This window comes from Hordeum vulgare, chromosome 7H, assembly GCF_904849725.1.
Source record: "Hordeum vulgare subsp. vulgare chromosome 7H, MorexV3_pseudomolecules_assembly, whole genome shotgun sequence".
Taxonomy (NCBI): Eukaryota; Viridiplantae; Streptophyta; class Magnoliopsida; order Poales; family Poaceae; genus Hordeum; species Hordeum vulgare.
The window spans coordinates 601266866-601283650 of record NC_058524.1 but is presented as its reverse complement, the minus strand read 5'-3'; the positions used below and the strand labels follow the sequence as shown (position 1 = coordinate 601283650).

Genomic DNA, 16785 nt, shown 5'->3' with positions numbered 1-16785 from the left:
CTCTGGTCAATTTTGGCTCGCCACATCGAACCATACACCTTCTCGGGTGTTTATGTATCATGATAATCCTTGTGGCACACCATCGCTGGTCGTTAGTGTAAGAACGTCTGTAACACACTCCGGTATAATGCCAACCCGTAAAAACCATTTACAATTCACGAAAAACTGGTTTTACGGGTCGGTGCGGGTGCGGCAGAGACAGACCCCTTAAAACAGACCCGTATAAAAGCATATTTGCACAAGATGCTATTATACGGGTCGTCAGTGCGGCGGCTGTTTGGGCGTCACCGCGTCGACCCGCAAAACGGAAAACCACGCAATAAAACATAGTTGAAATTTGGCAGCGATTTTGGCAAATGAATTCGAATTTAAACAATGAAGCATGGTTCGCGCGTGAAATGAGAGCACAATGAATTCGAATTTAAACAATGCGCTGGGCAATTTTTTCCTACACAATAAAAACAAAGTCAAACTAATGAAACCATTGTACATTATGCAAACTAATGGAACCATTTGGTTGCAATCAACTCACATAGTCGGATTCGATAGTTCCACTTGGAGGAGCATTGTGGACTTGTTCCAAGCAAGCTGCCCAACGGCTACAAAGTCGACTTGATCACGTCCCAATGACCTTGGAGTGATCGAAATGTCTGTGTTGTCCTGTTGGGATACTTGGCCATCAATTGGAAGTACTCATCTTCAGTTCTTTGCCAATAGGTCTTGACGGTTTGAGACACACTCGATCCATAGACACCGCACTCCAAGTCTTTATCAACATTTGATCTTTCAAGATCGTAGTTCTTTGATCTGACGCTTTTTTTCCTCATCTATCTCCTCCACCTCGTCTTCACCACCGTGGTCATCAACGCCACCCTCTAATTCATTATAATCGAAACCATCGATCGGGGCTTGATCGATGTCGACTGCGTTGGTGGCCAACAAGTGCATGAACTCGGCAGCGGTATTGTTCGAACCACGGCTACATCGAGTGAAAGCACATCACGATAGGTGAATAATCGAAGCAAAAATAACTGAGAGAAGTTGCATACCTTCCGGACATTTCATCGAACACCTCGCTTGCGGTGGAAGCAGCGTCGTAGGAAGGCAACGTCGGGGAACGTCTCGCTAGGGTGGATGGAGTGGCCGTCGGGGAACGTCCGAAACCTTGTTCATCTTCCCCGCCGACGGCCGGCCAGATCGCGCAGCAGCAATGGCGCCCGACGCGCCTTCTCTTCCGTCTGGGCCAGCCGAAATGCCGGCCTGCACGACAATGTTGCCTTGCCGCTTGCGGGCTGGCGCGTTGGCGACAGCGGGAGCGGAGGCGACATGGCCGGCGACGAGATCCGTCGGACGGGATTGCGCGTGTGCGACCTCCACGGTGACGAGATCCATCGGTTGGAAGGCTTCCATGATGACGAAGAATGCTGGTGATGAACGTCCGGAGCATGCGGTGGGCGGGGCAACGACTGCCAAGGAGGGGGGGGGGGGGGGGCGGGGGGAACGACGTGGAAAGTTCCTTCGCGCCAAATCTCGTTGCGGATAAGGGGCGAGCTCGGGTCAGCCTCCCACCCGGGAATTTGAAGGTTGAGGGAACACTTTTGTGGCGCCCCACAAATTTTTTTACGAGCCGGACGCGTTTGCGGGGTCTGGTCTGGCAACATTTTCCGTCCCGACCCGTATTTTGACGGTTATTTTACGGGTCGAGGCATTATACGGGGTCTGCTAGAGATGCTCTAAAGGACAGTCCTTGCTGATCCCTCAAAACAGTTTAATATAGCCTTCGCCCAATAATATAAAAGGGATTTTAACACTTATATTATGTGACAGAGGGAGTAACTCCTCAAAAGAGAGTTAAACCAAACCTAATTGAAAACTGATTCTGCATAAGTTAAAAAATATATAAGAGATTCTTCGTGTGCGCCTCAAATATAAGCGTTCACAACCATTTTTCGAAAAAAAAACACTCCTCACCTGCTAGCCGGCGTCCACACCGAGGCCACCCTTCTTGTGTCTACCGACCACCCCGCCCCCCCCCCCCCCCCCCCCGCTAACACCATGTAGCAACTGATGTTCTTCGCCCCCACTTTGATTTGATCGTCGATCGCCATTGTTGTTGAAATCGACGCATCTAGGCCCATCGTCGGATTTGACACATCCAAGTCCTAGCGCCGCCACATTTTGTCGGGGTTCGTTTGTTTATAACAAACAAGAATTGAGACGAGCCTGGTAGTGTCATTTTCTCTTTACGGATACCGCGTATTGGACTACCTCAAAACCTAGACAAAAAGAAATCATCTCGGGCTTTCTCGATGATGACGATGCCACTTTTTCTTGCATAATCGTATCCGCGGTGGCGATTTCTCATGGGGATTCTTCGCCGACCACCCATGCACGAGCTTCCGCCGGCAGAAGCGCGCCCCAAGTGTTTGTCCGACCTAGTTACCACGTACTCCCTCGTTCCCAAAATAAAATGTCTTAACTTTGTAGCTCATCCGTCCCATAACGTAAGACTTTTTTTGACACCGGGAGTGCTAAATGTAGTAGAAAGCCATACTAGGGTCGAGACATTTATTTTTGAGACGGAGGGAGTACTGCTCAGTGTAGTTAGTAGTAAATCCAGCATAGTTAGTTAAACAAAGGGTTACTTCCATTGGCATCCACCTAGGAGCAGCAGGAATACTAAGGGGCTGTTTGGATTGTGATTATCCTTATCATATCTTACCATATTATTTTTGCCACACTTGCCTTACTTGAGTTGGTTAGCCACTCATTGGCTTGCCTAAGGAAATCTTGCCACACCTTTTATGTCTATGACATGTGGGGTTTAGTACTCATTAAAAAAACGCTTGCCTTAGGTATGGCTAGAACCAAACACTCACCTAACTTGGTCAAACTTGACCAAGGTAAGTCATGACAAGGCGTGGCTAGGAACCAAACAGCCCCTAATAACCCACTGTCACTGTCCAATAGCCTCTCTCTCTCTCTCTAATCATGTGCACTAACCACAATCAACCATACACAAAGCAAGGCAAGGCAAGGCAAAGAAAAGAAAACAAACCCCCCCAATCGCTGCGCGTTGTCGTTGCAGCGCAGCGGCGGTTTATTTATTAGTATATCAGTCCGAAAGCGCAGCAGCTTCCTTCGCCTCCCTCCCCCTCCCTCTCCCTCTCTCTGGCACAGCTAACCCGGCGCCTCTTTTCCCCTTGCTTCCATCCGTCCGTCCGTCCTTCCAACCCCACGCCCCGAGAAAAAAGAGGAGAGGAAAGAAAAAGCTGCCGCTGCCAGTCGAAAAGGCCGCGCCGCGAATTTCGGCGACGGACGGACGGATTCGCGCCGCCCTCCCACCCCACCCCACCTCGCTCCGGCGGCCTGGAACGGCGCGCGCGGGCGACTGCGGCGGGAGCGGGGGCGGGAAATTCCCAGGCCGGCTGGCGCGGCGCGGATCTGGCCGGAGGGCGGAGATGGGGAGGCGGGAGTAGGGGGAGGGGCCGGGGGGAAGTTGGCGCGCGGCGATCCCGGGGCGGCCTCCCATGGGGGGATGCTTCTCGCTCGAGGAGCAGCGGCTCCAGAGCAGGACAGGTTCGTTACCGCTCTCTCTCTCTCTCTCTCTCTCTGTGCCCCACCCATGCGCGCGCAGCTTACCTCTTTCCCCCGGATGGGTTTGCTTTGCTTTGCTTGCTGGAGTAGGCGTGCGGGTCGGTGGCGGCTGGGTTCTGCCCAATTCCAGCCCGGAAGCGTGGATTTGGGGGATTATCTTGCTTTGTTTTGGGCGCGGCCGCAGGCATGCAGGCAGGCAGACCATGTTGTTTCTTGGGAGCCGGCGTGATGCTACTGTCCCTGTGCCTGTGAGCTCCTGTAACGAGCGGTGGAGAATGCCGGCCGCACTATATTTAGCGCTGGATTTTTGTTGGCCTTGGGTACCAGTGTCCTCTATTTCGAGTCTTATGACTGAGCTTGCATGGAAGGCGTGCTCTAGTGATATGCTGATGGTGGCTGCCGATGTAGCTGCAGCCCGAAAGCCAATATCCATGGGAGTAGCGGTTTGTGGTGCAATGAAAACTCTGCTTAGGCTAACTTTTATTGATGACAGAGCCTGCAAACCGCCGAGGCGAAATTTGAGTACTCTTATAATGCCAGGCGTGGTTTCAGGCACTCTTCGGCGTGAGTATAAAGTCATCTCTCCTTGCTGATAGTCAGGCATAAAGCGAGATGTTCCATGCTGATGTTTGAGAATTTGCATAGGAGCTGCTTTGCCCCATAGGGAAGGGGAATTAAAGAGATGGCATATTCCGCCCGGCCTTGGACATATGCACGCCAATGCTCTTTTAGAACTATTCTTGAGATGGAGGCAATTCCCTGTCCATGTCAAGCCCTTAGCTCCACATTCAGGACCTGTTGAGCACTATTGCTGTTGAGTGAACTTGGACATGATCTGTGGATGACTTTCATCATTGTAGGTCTGCCCGTGCATTGTATTTTCGATATGGATAGTCATCAAGTTTTTTGTCTCTGTTCTTCTAAGAATGCATTTTTAGTTTCATGCAATTGTTCACAAGCTTGCTGATAAAAATATAACGTTCTGGTCAGCATAGCTTACAAAATAATGTGGTGCAGCCAGCTAGGGGTTTCGGTGGAATGGCATTTGTGCATTATCTTTGATTCTCTGCCCCCACCAATCCATGCAGTCCTTGCCTCTTTGAGTTCATTGGCATCTCCATACCCTTTGTTTTGGTGCACTCAAGTTATGCTCCTAAGTACTGTACACAACACAATGACAGGCACTTCGGCTGAAGCTGGTGGACCTGATGGGTTGAGGAAGTGCAAATCTGATTCTAAAGCTATTTCAAGTGTTCTTGCTCCTCCGAAAGATGTCGAGGACCTGCAAACAGAAGGATATGGGAATGTTAATATCTTCACATACAACGAACTGCGAGCAGCCACAAAGAACTTTCGGCCTGATCAAATTCTTGGAGAGGGTGGGTTTGGAGTTGTTTACAAAGGTGTCATTGATGAAAATGTTAGAATAGGTTTTAAATCCACACAGGTTGCTGTGAAAGAACTAAACCCAGAGGGCTTTCAGGGAGACAAGGAATGGTTGGTAAGTCTCCTTTCTTCCTTACATTTTTCTGAATCTTGGTATATACATTAAGAAGTCATGTTAGTTTCTACATTATGTGAAATCTTCATGAACCTTTCGTAGCTGACTGAATTCTTCCGATCATAAGTTATCTTTTTTATATATCTTTTAAATTTAAATGAAAATGAAATTTAATAGGTTGAAGTAAAGAACATACTACTATAGTTGACCATAGGTGGGTGAATGACTGTTACACTACACTTGTCATTGTTTAATGGTTCTCTGTTGTGGTTCCAGGCAGAAGTCAATTATCTTGGGCAACTTAGTCATCCAAATCTAGTTGAACTGATTGGCTATTGCTGCGAGGGTTCACATAGGTTACTTGTCTATGAGTACATGGCTTGTGGCAGTCTTGAGAAGCACCTTTTTCGACGTAAGCTCTAACTCACCTTCTTGAAAATCCACTCCCGTGCTCTTTATTAGCTGTCGTTTGTAGCATTACCTGCGCCCATTTACTACAATTAAATATTAGTTTTGAACACAGTTTGGTTTTAGAATAGGCAGTCAACATTTTCAAACCATGATTGGTAATGAGTAGTAGTGTCTGCTTTCAAGTAACCTGCTGCATTTGTCAAGTTTGTCAGGTGACAACTATGCACGTGATCTGAATTGTTCAGTTGGTTCGTGATAGCATAGTATGATCTACCATCTGCATACACATGGCAACTTGTCAGACTGTCAGTTAAACAATAATTACCATCCACCAACACAGTAAAAAAATGTTTGCCTGCTAGGTTCTGAATCTAGCTTTGCTTCCTCATTGATTAATATATCGAGCGAACATGTTTAATTCAGCATAAAAAAATGTGAACTATGTTAGTATATGTTAACATTAGTTATAGGCATATTTTCCATTAAATGGAACATTTCATTGATTATATCTTCTTGGCTGTAAATAACAGGGGTTTGCCTTAATATGCCATGGTCAACTCGCATGAAGATTGCGCTCGGTGCAGCAAGGGGGCTTGAGTATCTCCACGGAGCTGAGAGATCCATCATCTATAGGGATTTCAAGACATCAAACATCTTGCTAGACGCGGTTCGTATTTCACCTTTGATATTGTCCAATTCAACCAGTGTGATGCCCGTTGATATATCAAGCTTTTTTGTGTTCCCAGCTGAGTGTCTTATGGCAAAACATATCTTCGTTTATGAAGATTTGTTAATGTTAATATCCAGATGTGTAACTCTGTATTAATGCCAAATGAACAGCCAAATGATCATATGTTTTACGCTTGTTGCTCCACAATGCTTCTGCAGTTCTGCCTGACATGACACCATCATTTAGAAGTAGATGACGTCTCATCAACTGTATCCTCATTTTTATTGTAGAAATTCAAGGGACTTCATGACACATGATGTTATGTTTTGAAGAATAGTGTCTCAGTCTCACTCTGTGTTATCCTTACAGGATTATAATGCTAAGCTTTCAGACTTTGGCCTAGCAAGAACCGGACCTAGTGGAGACCAAACCCATGTCTCAACTCGAGTCATGGGAACCTATGGCTATGCAGCTCCTGAATATGTGATGACTGGTGAGCCAATCCTCTGCCAGAAGGAAACTTTAGTGAATATATTATATGTGTGATTTCAAGAATGAATACACAGTGCATTTTATGAACAATTTCATGTCTTAATCCAACCATTTGTATTCTTACAGGCCATTTGACAGCACGGAGCGATGTTTATGGCTTTGGTGTTGTGCTTCTTGAGATGATTATTGGGAGGAGGGCTGTGGACAAGAGTCGGCCGAGCCGTGAGCATAACCTAGTTGAGTGGGCACGCCCCCTCCTTGTCCACAACCGGAAGCTCTTCAGAATCATTGATCCTAGAATGGAAGGTCAATACTCCACAAAGGCTGCCATTGAAGTGGCCAGCCTTTGCTATCGATGCTTGAGCCAGAACCCTAAAGGGCGTCCTACTATGAGCCAGGTTGTCGAAACCTTTGAGGAGGTTCAAAGCATGCCGGAATGCCAGGACATACTCCTGCAGAATTGTATGACCGGATCTGTGACGCTATACGAGGTCCCGAAGGAGCCTGTTGAGCATGTCGAGACAGAGAAGGCGAAGCAAGAACCAACAGCAAAGACTGATGCCGTGTCCGTGGCCGTGCCACCGACGAACGGAAAGCCAGTGCCCCAGAGCAGGAGGACGCGGCCAGCAAATGGCAGGAGCAAGAGCGAGCCACCTTTGGAGTGCAAGCTGTACATCCCTTCGCCTGACTCTGACGGGCATCAGTTGGGGCTGGAAACCCTGGCATCGCCCCCTTCCAGAAACAGCAGCAGGGATGATCCTCCTCCTGTGGACGAAGATCTGTACAAGATATAAAGTAATAACAGCACTTTTTGACGAGGCTCAAGCCTCCGTTGCCCGTGTCCGTCTCGTGTCGCCATCCATCTTGTTGTCAAGATCGATCAGTCAGTCAGTCAGTCAGCTGGTGTTTTTTGTTTTTCTTCTGATGGCAGAACTACCAAGCTAGGGTTCTTGTTCTTGCGGTTAGCGAATTGTATGTAGAGAGAGAGGCGTCATGGGAAAGCATGTAATGTGTGTTCCATGATGGTGTTCGTGCTGTAAACTCGAAACAGTTGTCTGGGAAAGATCCACACCCAAAATGGAAATGGAGAGATTTGTCTTGTCGTTCGTTCACCCATTTATGTTCGAGTTAGTTTGCATACATATTTGATTGTTCTCCATTTTGTAATAATTTGTAAACATGAACAGGTCCTGCTGAAGAACAAGGCCAATATGGTAAAGAAGACTTGGAAGGTTCGGTGACAAACTGGAACTAAAACTGTGAATTTGAGTTGTGGAGTTGGGATTCCCAATTCAGGTTATCCAGACGGTTTCCTGTTTTGATGTCATGATTGGGTTGTGTTTGCCGAAGTGCTCAGTTCAATTTTCAAATACGAATTCGGTTTTCAAATATGAGTTCAAATTAGGCTACAGATATGAGTTCAAACAGTGAGATGTCAGGAATCCTGCTCATATACCAACTCTGAACCTGAACTTAACTGAACTTTCTGAACTCCTCCGAGATCTGTGAGTTGCTGGCAACTTAGCCGGTCGCCGCCGCCGCCGCACCCATATCCTCACACGGCGCCGGCAGCCACCACTTGTCCCCGTTCACGCTACCGTCGCCGCCGCCGCAATCCCTTGGGGCCCTAATCCCCAAATCCATCTGCATCGCCGAGCCCGGCCCGTACATGCTCGCCAAGTTCCGGCCCCTCATGTCGGCGGCACCGACGGCGAAGGCCGCCCCGGCCGTGGCGTTCTCCACGGCGGCGGAGCGGGACGGCTACGCGCAGTACAACCACACCGACGCGTGCCAGCACCTCCGGTGGACGGCCAGGTGGCCTCCTCTCCCCTCCCCCCTTCGCCTCATCTTCCCATGGCGCCTGGTGTATGGCTTTGCTTGCTTACTTGTTCCGACTGGGACTGGGCAGGGAGAGCTACGAGTACATGTACGCGCGGCCGTGGAGCAGGGTGGTCGACTTCTACGCCGAGCTCGTGCGCACCGGCGCCGGGGCGGCGGGCCTCGCCGAGCTGTTCCGGAAGGACGAGGTCCGTGGAAAACATTAGAATTTGGCACCAAATTTAGATTCTGAAGTCCATGGTTTGGTTGACGATTGGATGGATGAAGAAGTGTTCATGTCAGTGGCAATTCTTTTTGTATTTCGATTGACAAATGCTGATTCTTTTCCAAACTAAGCATACGTAGTGCTTATGCTAACACAAAATAACAACTGAATATCACCCAAAAGGAATTCCAAGATCGGTTGCTTGGCCAAACGCTTGAGTGTTTCGCATTAACCTGCCACTGTTAATGTAGAAGCGGCACGGTTCTGACTAGAAACTCTGAGACCACTCGTAATAGTGCATATGATGATTTATGCTGGTTACCAATGCCTATCAGATTTTCCTTCCGCAGAAAGATCACACTCGTGATACGAATGGAGAGGAGCCTTTAGCATCATCTGAAGAACAAATGTCTGTTAAGTCCTCCAAAGGCCGAGGAGGCAGGTGGGAAAGAGCAAACTTCAAGATTGTTCTTTCGTATCATGGGGGGTCGTTTGATGGTTGGCAGAAGCAGCCTGCCCTCAACACCGTTCAAGGGTAAGAATAACCTCATTTCCGTGAGTTTGTTTTGCAGTTTTCTTCAACCTTTTCTCTTCAGTTTCTTTATATTTCAAAGTCGAAATAAAACTACTGAAGCTATTTATTTCACTCTGTATTGGTTGCAGGTTGGTGGAAAAACATCTTGGACAATTTGTCGACGAGAGAAAAGCTAAACAACTTCAAGAGAGATCGTTGCCGGTAGAAGGCTGTGCCACTGTTGCTGGGCGCACTGACAAAGGGGTGACTGCTCTTCAGCAAGTCTGCTCATTTTGTTAGTTAACACTTGAGAACACATACTGATGTGTTCCCTCTTTCTACTTTTAATCATGTCTATAAACTTGTTATGATGCATATCAACTTGTCTTGAGCCTGAAAGCTTATGGGTAGTTATTGTTAGAACTACGGCATGCTTGACTTTAAACTGTGGTTCTCGATTGATAGGAGCAAATCATAGAAGTTATTTGCTTCCCGTTGACCTACTTTAGCAAATATTTACCTGTGACAGCATACTACAACTCTGGTCAAAAACAAAATATTGCCTGAACATTATTTGTGTGCAAATCAGTTTTAATGTTCCTTCGCAGCTGACTTCACTCGAGCAATGCATGCCATGTATTTGTAACTGGGTTTGACAGAACTTACTGGTTGCCTAAACTCACTGAAGTTAGTTTGTCCATGTGTGCATATGTGAAATTTACTTCAGTAGTCTTGATCCACCACTTCTGGTAACTGATGTGAAATGCTTACTGTTGCCTTAGATACGTGGAGAAAGGACATACAGCCTGACGATATAAAAGACTCAATAAATGAGGCTGCACCAGATAAAATCAAATCTTTGGTTGTGTCAGAGGTATTTCCCCTTGCTAGTAATATGAATGCTAGCAATTGTATTCGATATTGAGTTATTGACCAGCCTCGTTTAGTAGCTATTTTCTGGTATGAGACTACCAGAGCATTTTTTTGTTTTTGTGTTTGAACGTTGTGAGATTACCTTGACGCCCACCATACAGGATGTTATGCTAAATATTAACGGATGCCCTAATTTGCAGGTTTCACGTGAATTTCATCCTAATTTTTCAGCCAAATGGAGGAGATACCTGTATATATTTCCTCTTGATGAGGATGCTAAACCAATATCAGGGGACGAGTTATCCTCTATGATACTAGAGAATCCTGAATACAAAGCATCTCGGAGCTTTGATGTGGCCAAGGTTGACAAAATCATTAGGCAGCTAGAAGGAAAAATGCTATCTTACAAAATATTTGCACGTGATACCCAAGCTTCACGTAGCGAGTAAGTTTCATACATCATAATATGCTTTGATTTTCAACTACAGAAACGGTCCCTCATGTGGATTAGCGATGGTTTTATCACCTAATTCAGACATGGTTGTTCACAAGAGACCTTCCTGAATTTGTGTGTCACTCTTCATTAGTGCTTGTTATCTGACGTGAGCATTATGTGTTCCTTTTAGATGATCTTCATGTCTCTTATTTTATTGATGTTCTCGAGCTCAATATACTAATCAGTCACTTCACTTGATGCACTGCTGTTTTTGCAGCGGCCCAGCTGCGGAGTGTTTTATGTTCCATTCTCGAGCTGCATTGACCAAACTGTATTCTGCTGATGAGGTGATTCTAGTATGCTCATTTTTGTTTTTACCTGATGCATACATTGCATTTATCAAATGGAAGAGAACTATCTACCCTCGCTGGCTGGGATTTACCTTGGTCTGAATTTTCTCCTTATAGTTGCATACACACATACATCATCTCAGTTGAAACTTAAATCGGTTCTTGTTTTTCACATTTGTAGAATTGCAAAGAAGGCGCGACAGTCATGTGCATTGAGCTAGTTGCGAACAGATTCCTACGCAAGGTAATAATACAGCACACTGCTATAAGTCCTACTCCCTCCCGTTCCAAAAATAAGCGTCGTGATTGTAGTTCCATTTATTTTCAATCACTCTCTGAATTCTGATCTGATTTGCGATGAACAGATGGTTAGGGTGCTTGTCGCCACCACCATCAGAGAGGCTGCTGCTGGAGCCGACGAAGATGCCTTGCTGAACCTGATGGACGCCACTTGCAGGCGCGCAACGGCGCCTCCAGCACCCGCGGAGGGCCTCTGCCTTGTAGACGTTGGCTATGAAGATTTCGACGAACAGAGGTGCTTCATTGTTGACTAAAACTCTCCAACATGCTAGAGCGAAAAGCACAATATGCTTGATTGTTCGATGAGTGAAGATCAAACCATTCCGGTTCTGATCGCCGATCCTACTCCTATGTGCCTCACATGTCGACGCTTAGCCTATACATGCTTCTCATTTCTGATGTACCCGTTCGGAATTGCCATCCGGAGGTGCAGCCCGGGAATCTTTTGACACTGAAATCATAGATAAAACATTTCTGATTAAGAAGAATGTCATGTATACTGGCATGGGACAATCCATATTTGGCAGGGTCATCCTTTGTCAGGAAGTGGCTTCGCCTGCTCTGAGATGTTTCAAGTCCACCCGTGGATATAACATATTAACACTGAATCTGTCAGAGGTACGTATTTGCATTGCACCATGCATGGTGATGCCACTGTGTATAAATAATCGCAGTACAAGAATATTGCTAATCAAGGGGTGAAAAATTGAGCTCGCTGGCTGATATTGCCAACTCTTCATGAGAAATCTCATCTTCAACCTCGCAGTACAACCCTAAGAGCATCTACAGCCGGACGCCTCAAACAACTCATACGCACGCGAACCAATCCGATCAGTGACCGGACAGAAGAGAGAAGAAAAAAAGTGATATAACTGGACTCTTTATATGTTCGGACTGTCCACGGTCCCTCATATCCATCTCAAATATAAGGAGGATACGAGGGCTCGCAGACGCACCCGGTCAGTCCGTCACGTAGGACGCGATCCCACCTCAGACAATCTTTTACTTTTTCTTTATTCATTCCTTTTTTTTTTCTCTCTCTTCCTCTCCACCAATCACATGCAAGTGACCGGACGTATGAGGAAGAAAAATGAGAAGTGTGGCTGCATGGACGGAGAAATAGAGGACACGTCCGGTCACTGACCAAATGCGTCCGCGGACGTTTAGGAGGTCATATTTGCTATGTCCGGTTGTAGATGCTCTAAGGATCCCAAATGGACTAGACCCGTTTCTTGAAGACCAAGATCCACCTTCACGATGTCCTTCCTGTGATTCTTTGTCTTGGTATCGCATAGGAAGATTGACAATTGATGTGTATCTTGAGTCCAAACTGTAATGACTCTCATGTTTAATGACGCTTGAGGCGTTTGGAAGTATTGTTTGAATATGTGTTTGAAAATTAAGTGAATAAAATGTAATATATATTTGTGTGGGTTGGGGTGGGGATGGGGGTGGGTGGGGAGGGGGTTATTATTTGTTAGTGTATGCACCTAATTTTGCAACGAAAACATCCTAGTCAATATCTCCTCAAGATTACACCAATATCATGTTGAATTTAAACCCTCTCACCGCATTACCTTTTATTCCTCCCTTATCCGGTAATTTTGTTTTTCTAATCTTCTTTTCACATAATTTGCTGGATTTTCAAATATGTTTGGAAGAATAAAACATCCTAGTCAATATCTCCTCAAGATTACACCAATATCATGTTGAATTTAAACCCTCTCGTCGACTTCAAGATTGACAATATTTGTGATGTATGCTGAATCAAATCTCACACAAAATGGCAGCCTATGGTGGAACTTTTAAGATATGTGAATAATTCTTCCAAACATATTTGAAAATCCAGCAAATTATGTGAAAAGAAGATTAGAAAAACAAAATTACCGGATAAGGGAGGAATAAAAGGTAATGCGGTGAGCGTGGATCGAACACGCGACCTTCAGATCTTCAGTCTGACGCTCTCCCAACTGAGCTATCCCCGCTCCATGTATTTTTTGTTAGTTCCAACTATTTAACATTTCATGTTTCCTTTACACCAACGTTCTTCAAATTTTGTTGCTCATGCAGGCCCCAAATTCTCCAGGTAGCAGCGATCAGTCAATTTATATCGGTATTAGGCATCCCTTGGAACCTTAGCATAGACTTCTCGACATATATTTATTTGTACGTACTTGACAATGTCTTTTCTTTTACATGATGAAAGAAGGAAATCTATTATGTGTGGAACAATTGTAAGAACACAAGTGGTTTAGGCAGTACCAAGAGTAGAGCCAGGATTTAAATATGAAGGAGGGGGAAACACTGGACATAAAAGACAAAATATTACAGTGTATTAACTCACGACAGTGTCAATGATAAAGCACAGAAATACTGTTTAGAGGCTATAAAAAAATGATAATTCTCCACAGGAATAAAAACCCACTCTCTTTGTTTTAAAATAAATAAAAATTCCAAATATATCAATAAATAAAATATTTCAGCAACTACATCTTTTCCATGGACAATACATGCACAATGGCCAAATCCAAGGCAAAAAAGGAATGCATGTTTATCCTATCGTGGCACAATAGATAACACAAATTTCAGTTCAATTTGCAAAGAGAGCCTTGGCTCAGGGGTTGTACATGCACATGGAGTTTTCCTTCAATTATTGAGGATCAAGTTTGACGTGTGGTGAAACCACTCATAAAAAAATAATCTTGCTACTCATTTAAAAAATTCTGAGGACCATGTTTATCTTGGTACTCATACTAAAATGGCTGTATGCATCCCTAGTTGGTGCAGAGGTCGGAAAGTGAAATGCAACTTCTGTCAGGATAAAGAAACTATTAAGCACCTCTTTCTCGATTGTCCCATGGCTCAACTTTTATGGCGCTCGTTGCACATTACTTTCAACATTAGTCCACCTAATAGTATAAACACGTTATTTGGGACGTGGTTAGAGCGGGTTGATGTTCAAACTGCTAAACTTATTCGTGTTGGATCATGTGCACTATTTTGGGCTGTATGAAATTGCAGAAATGACTTAGTGTTTAACAGACAACGCGATATTCATTTTTTGCAGGTTATCTTCATGGCTACTGCCTTGATCCGCATGTGGTCGTTACTCACTCCCGCGGGAGCCAGGGAACCTTTGGTTACTGGGTGTGTCCAATGGGAGATGGTAGCTCAGGGTATCTTCAACCGATTTGGATGACGACATATTAATATGATAGGTGTTTAGTCATCTAAGCCTATTATCCTTTCCGGCTGGGGCATGTCAGACTCCTTGTATCTTTTTATTTTACTATTTGCGACACCTTGATGTACTTTGTTGAGACCTGATTTTTATTTTAATATATGACTGCATGCATCCCTCGATGCAAAGGCCGGGGCTATGCCTCCTTTTCTAAAAAAAACTTGAGTTCAATACAACGTATAATTACAAAGAAAAGAAAGAGTCAAACTTGTTACTTGTTACTTATTACTTGTGGCACAATAGATAACACAAGTTTAAGTTCTGTACATAGTATAATTACAGGGAGGACAAAGTATAAACATAAGCTTCAGTTCAGTACCGAGCATAACACAAACTACTCAGTACGAAGAGAAGGAAGAAGCAAAATATACTGTTTTTCATATGTGTACAATTAAAAATTCAGAACAAACTTGTGGCCCGACAACTCAGCTACATGAAAATATGCATAGTTACTTAGTTAAACCATAAACTAGGGAGGAGAATTAGGGTTGGTTCCTTGCCGTGTCAGAGTGAGACGGGTGTGGTCGAGTGGTGGTTTGGACTTTTAGGCCTGCTAAATTGTGGTTTTCATACTTTCGCATCATGTGTATGTTATAGCGTTACAAGTTACAATGTTATAGCGAGCGCACCGTGCTAATCACATGATTAGCATCGTAGCGGTCGAATTTGCCAAAAGGTAGTGTCTCATTTCCTAATACTCTATAACCGTGTTATAACGGCGAAATAACAGCTACTTTTTTTTGTTGGGTACAACCCTAAGGATCCCAAATGGAGTAGAGCCTTTTCTCCAAGGCCAAGATCTGTCTTCACGATGTCCTTCATGTGATTCTTCGTCTTGGTATCGCACAGGAAGATAGACGATTGAGGTGTATCTTGAGTCCAAACTGTAATGACTCTCATGTTTAATGACGATTGAGGTGTTTGGAAGTATTGTTTGAATACATTCTCAAACATAATATGTTTGAAAATTAAATGAATAAAATCTAATATATATTTGTGTGGGGTGGGGGTGGGGTGGGTAGGGAGGGGGTTATTATCTATTAGTGTATGCACCTATTTTTGCAACGCAAACATCCTAGTCAATATCTCCTCAAGATTACACCAATATCACGTTGAAGTTAAACCCTCTTGTTGACTTCAAAATTGACAATATTTGTGATGTATGCTGAATCAAATCTCACACAAAACGGCAGCCCATGGTTCAACTTTTGACATACTTCCTCCGTTTAGAAATACTTGTCGTAGGAATGGATGTATCTAGATGTATTTTAGTTTTAGATACACTTATTTTTATATATTTATGCGACAAGTAATTTCGGACGAAGGAAGTATGTGAATAATTCTTCCAAATATATTTGAAATTCCAGCAAATAATGAGAACTGAAGATTAGGGAGTCTGAAAAATATGACAAGATAATGAAGGGAGAAAAGGATGATATTTGAAAATCCAGCAAATAATGTGAAAAGAACATTGAAAAAACAAAATGACAAGATTAGGGAGTCAAAAAAGAAAATGACAAGATAATGGAGGGAGAAAAGGATGATGCGTTTGTGATGTATGTTGAATCAAATCTCACACAAAACGGCAGCCCATGGTTGAACTTTTGACATACTCCGAATGTGAATAATTCTTCCAAATATATTTGAAAATCCAGCAAATAATGTGAAAAGAACATTGAAAAAACAAAATGACAAGATTAGGGAGTCAAAAAAGAAAATGACAAGATAATGGAGGGAGAAAAGGATGATGCGTTTGTGATGTATGTTGAATCAAATCTCACACAAAACGGCAGCCCATGGTTGAACTTTTGACATACTCCGAATGTGAATAATTCTTCCAAATATATTTGAAAATCCAGCAAATAATGTGAAAAGAACATTGAAAAAACAAAATGACAAGATAATGGAGGAATAAAAGGTAATGCGGTGAGCGTGGATCGAACACGCGACCTTCAGATCTTCAGTCTGACGCTCTCCCAACTGAGCTATCCCCGCTTTATGTATTTTTCGTTAGTTTTATATTTGTAGTATACTATAACTTCATATTTGCCTTTATATTAACAGCCTTCACATTTTGTTACTCATGCAGGCGCCAGAATCTGCACGTAGCAGCGATCAGTTAGTGTACGACAGTAGTATTACGCATCCCTTGGAACCTTAGCATAACTTGTCGACAAATACTCTCTTCGTTCTAAAATAAATGACTCTATTTTATACTAAAGTTAGTATAAAAATGAGTCATCTTTAAGTCATTTATTTCGAAACGAAGGAAGTACTATTTATTTATACATACTTGACAAATTTTTTTACATGTCGAAAGGAAACCTATGATGTGTGGAACAATTGTAAGAACACA

General features: G+C 44.1%; 2 protein-coding genes and 2 non-coding genes across 5 annotated transcripts; 2 read left to right on the top strand and 2 right to left on the bottom strand.

Moving 5' to 3' along the window:
* Positions 1–3218: 3218 nt before the first annotated feature.
* LOC123407482 (probable serine/threonine-protein kinase PBL17) lies at positions 3219–7770 on the top strand. Of its 2 annotated transcripts, XM_045100621.1 has the most exons (7): positions 3516–3579; positions 3688–4161; positions 4779–5098; positions 5375–5510; positions 6040–6176; positions 6549–6672; positions 6798–7770. In XM_045100621.1, the coding sequence occupies exons 1-7, from the start codon at positions 3531–3533 to the stop codon at positions 7463–7465; spliced, it is 1908 nt and encodes a 635-aa protein (XP_044956556.1). In that variant the 5' UTR covers positions 3516–3530; the 3' UTR covers positions 7466–7770. The 2 variants fall into 2 exon arrangements, with proteins under 2 accessions (XP_044956557.1, XP_044956556.1); XM_045100622.1 differs by lacking the exon at positions 3688–4161 and having other exon boundaries at positions 3219–3579.
* Positions 7771–8123: 353 nt separating this feature from the next.
* On the top strand, positions 8124–11670 carry LOC123407483 (tRNA pseudouridine synthase A). Its single transcript, XM_045100623.1, has 9 exons — positions 8124–8486; positions 8581–8698; positions 9066–9250; positions 9379–9524; positions 10012–10103; positions 10303–10547; positions 10816–10885; positions 11070–11132; positions 11254–11670. Exons 1-9 carry the CDS (start codon positions 8341–8343, stop codon positions 11440–11442), a joined length of 1254 nt encoding a protein of 417 aa, XP_044956558.1. The 5' UTR covers positions 8124–8340; the 3' UTR covers positions 11443–11670.
* A 1430-nt stretch (positions 11671–13100) lies between these two features.
* Positions 13101–13173, bottom strand: TRNAF-GAA. Its single transcript has one exon. It is a non-coding gene; the product is annotated as a tRNA-Phe (tRNA).
* Positions 13174–16351: 3178 nt separating this feature from the next.
* TRNAF-GAA lies at positions 16352–16424 on the bottom strand. The gene has a single exon. It is a non-coding gene; the product is annotated as a tRNA-Phe (tRNA).
* Between the last annotated feature and the right edge of the window lie 361 nt (positions 16425–16785).

Coding starts and splice junctions, on each gene's coding strand:
- LOC123407482 (XM_045100621.1), top strand. CDS start 3,531: ATGGGGGGATGCTTCTCGCTCGAGGAGCAGCGGCTCCAGAGCAGGACA. Junction 5,099..5,374: donor AGGGAGACAAGGAATGGTTG/GTAAGTCTCCTT, acceptor TTGTGGTTCCAG/GCAGAAGTCAATTATCTTGG. Junction 6,177..6,548: donor CAAACATCTTGCTAGACGCG/GTTCGTATTTCA, acceptor TTATCCTTACAG/GATTATAATGCTAAGCTTTC.
- LOC123407483 (XM_045100623.1), top strand. CDS start 8,341: ATGCTCGCCAAGTTCCGGCCCCTCATGTCGGCGGCACCGACGGCGAAG. Junction 8,699..9,065: donor AGCTGTTCCGGAAGGACGAG/GTCCGTGGAAAA, acceptor TTCCTTCCGCAG/AAAGATCACACTCGTGATAC. Junction 10,104..10,302: donor AATCTTTGGTTGTGTCAGAG/GTATTTCCCCTT, acceptor CCTAATTTGCAG/GTTTCACGTGAATTTCATCC.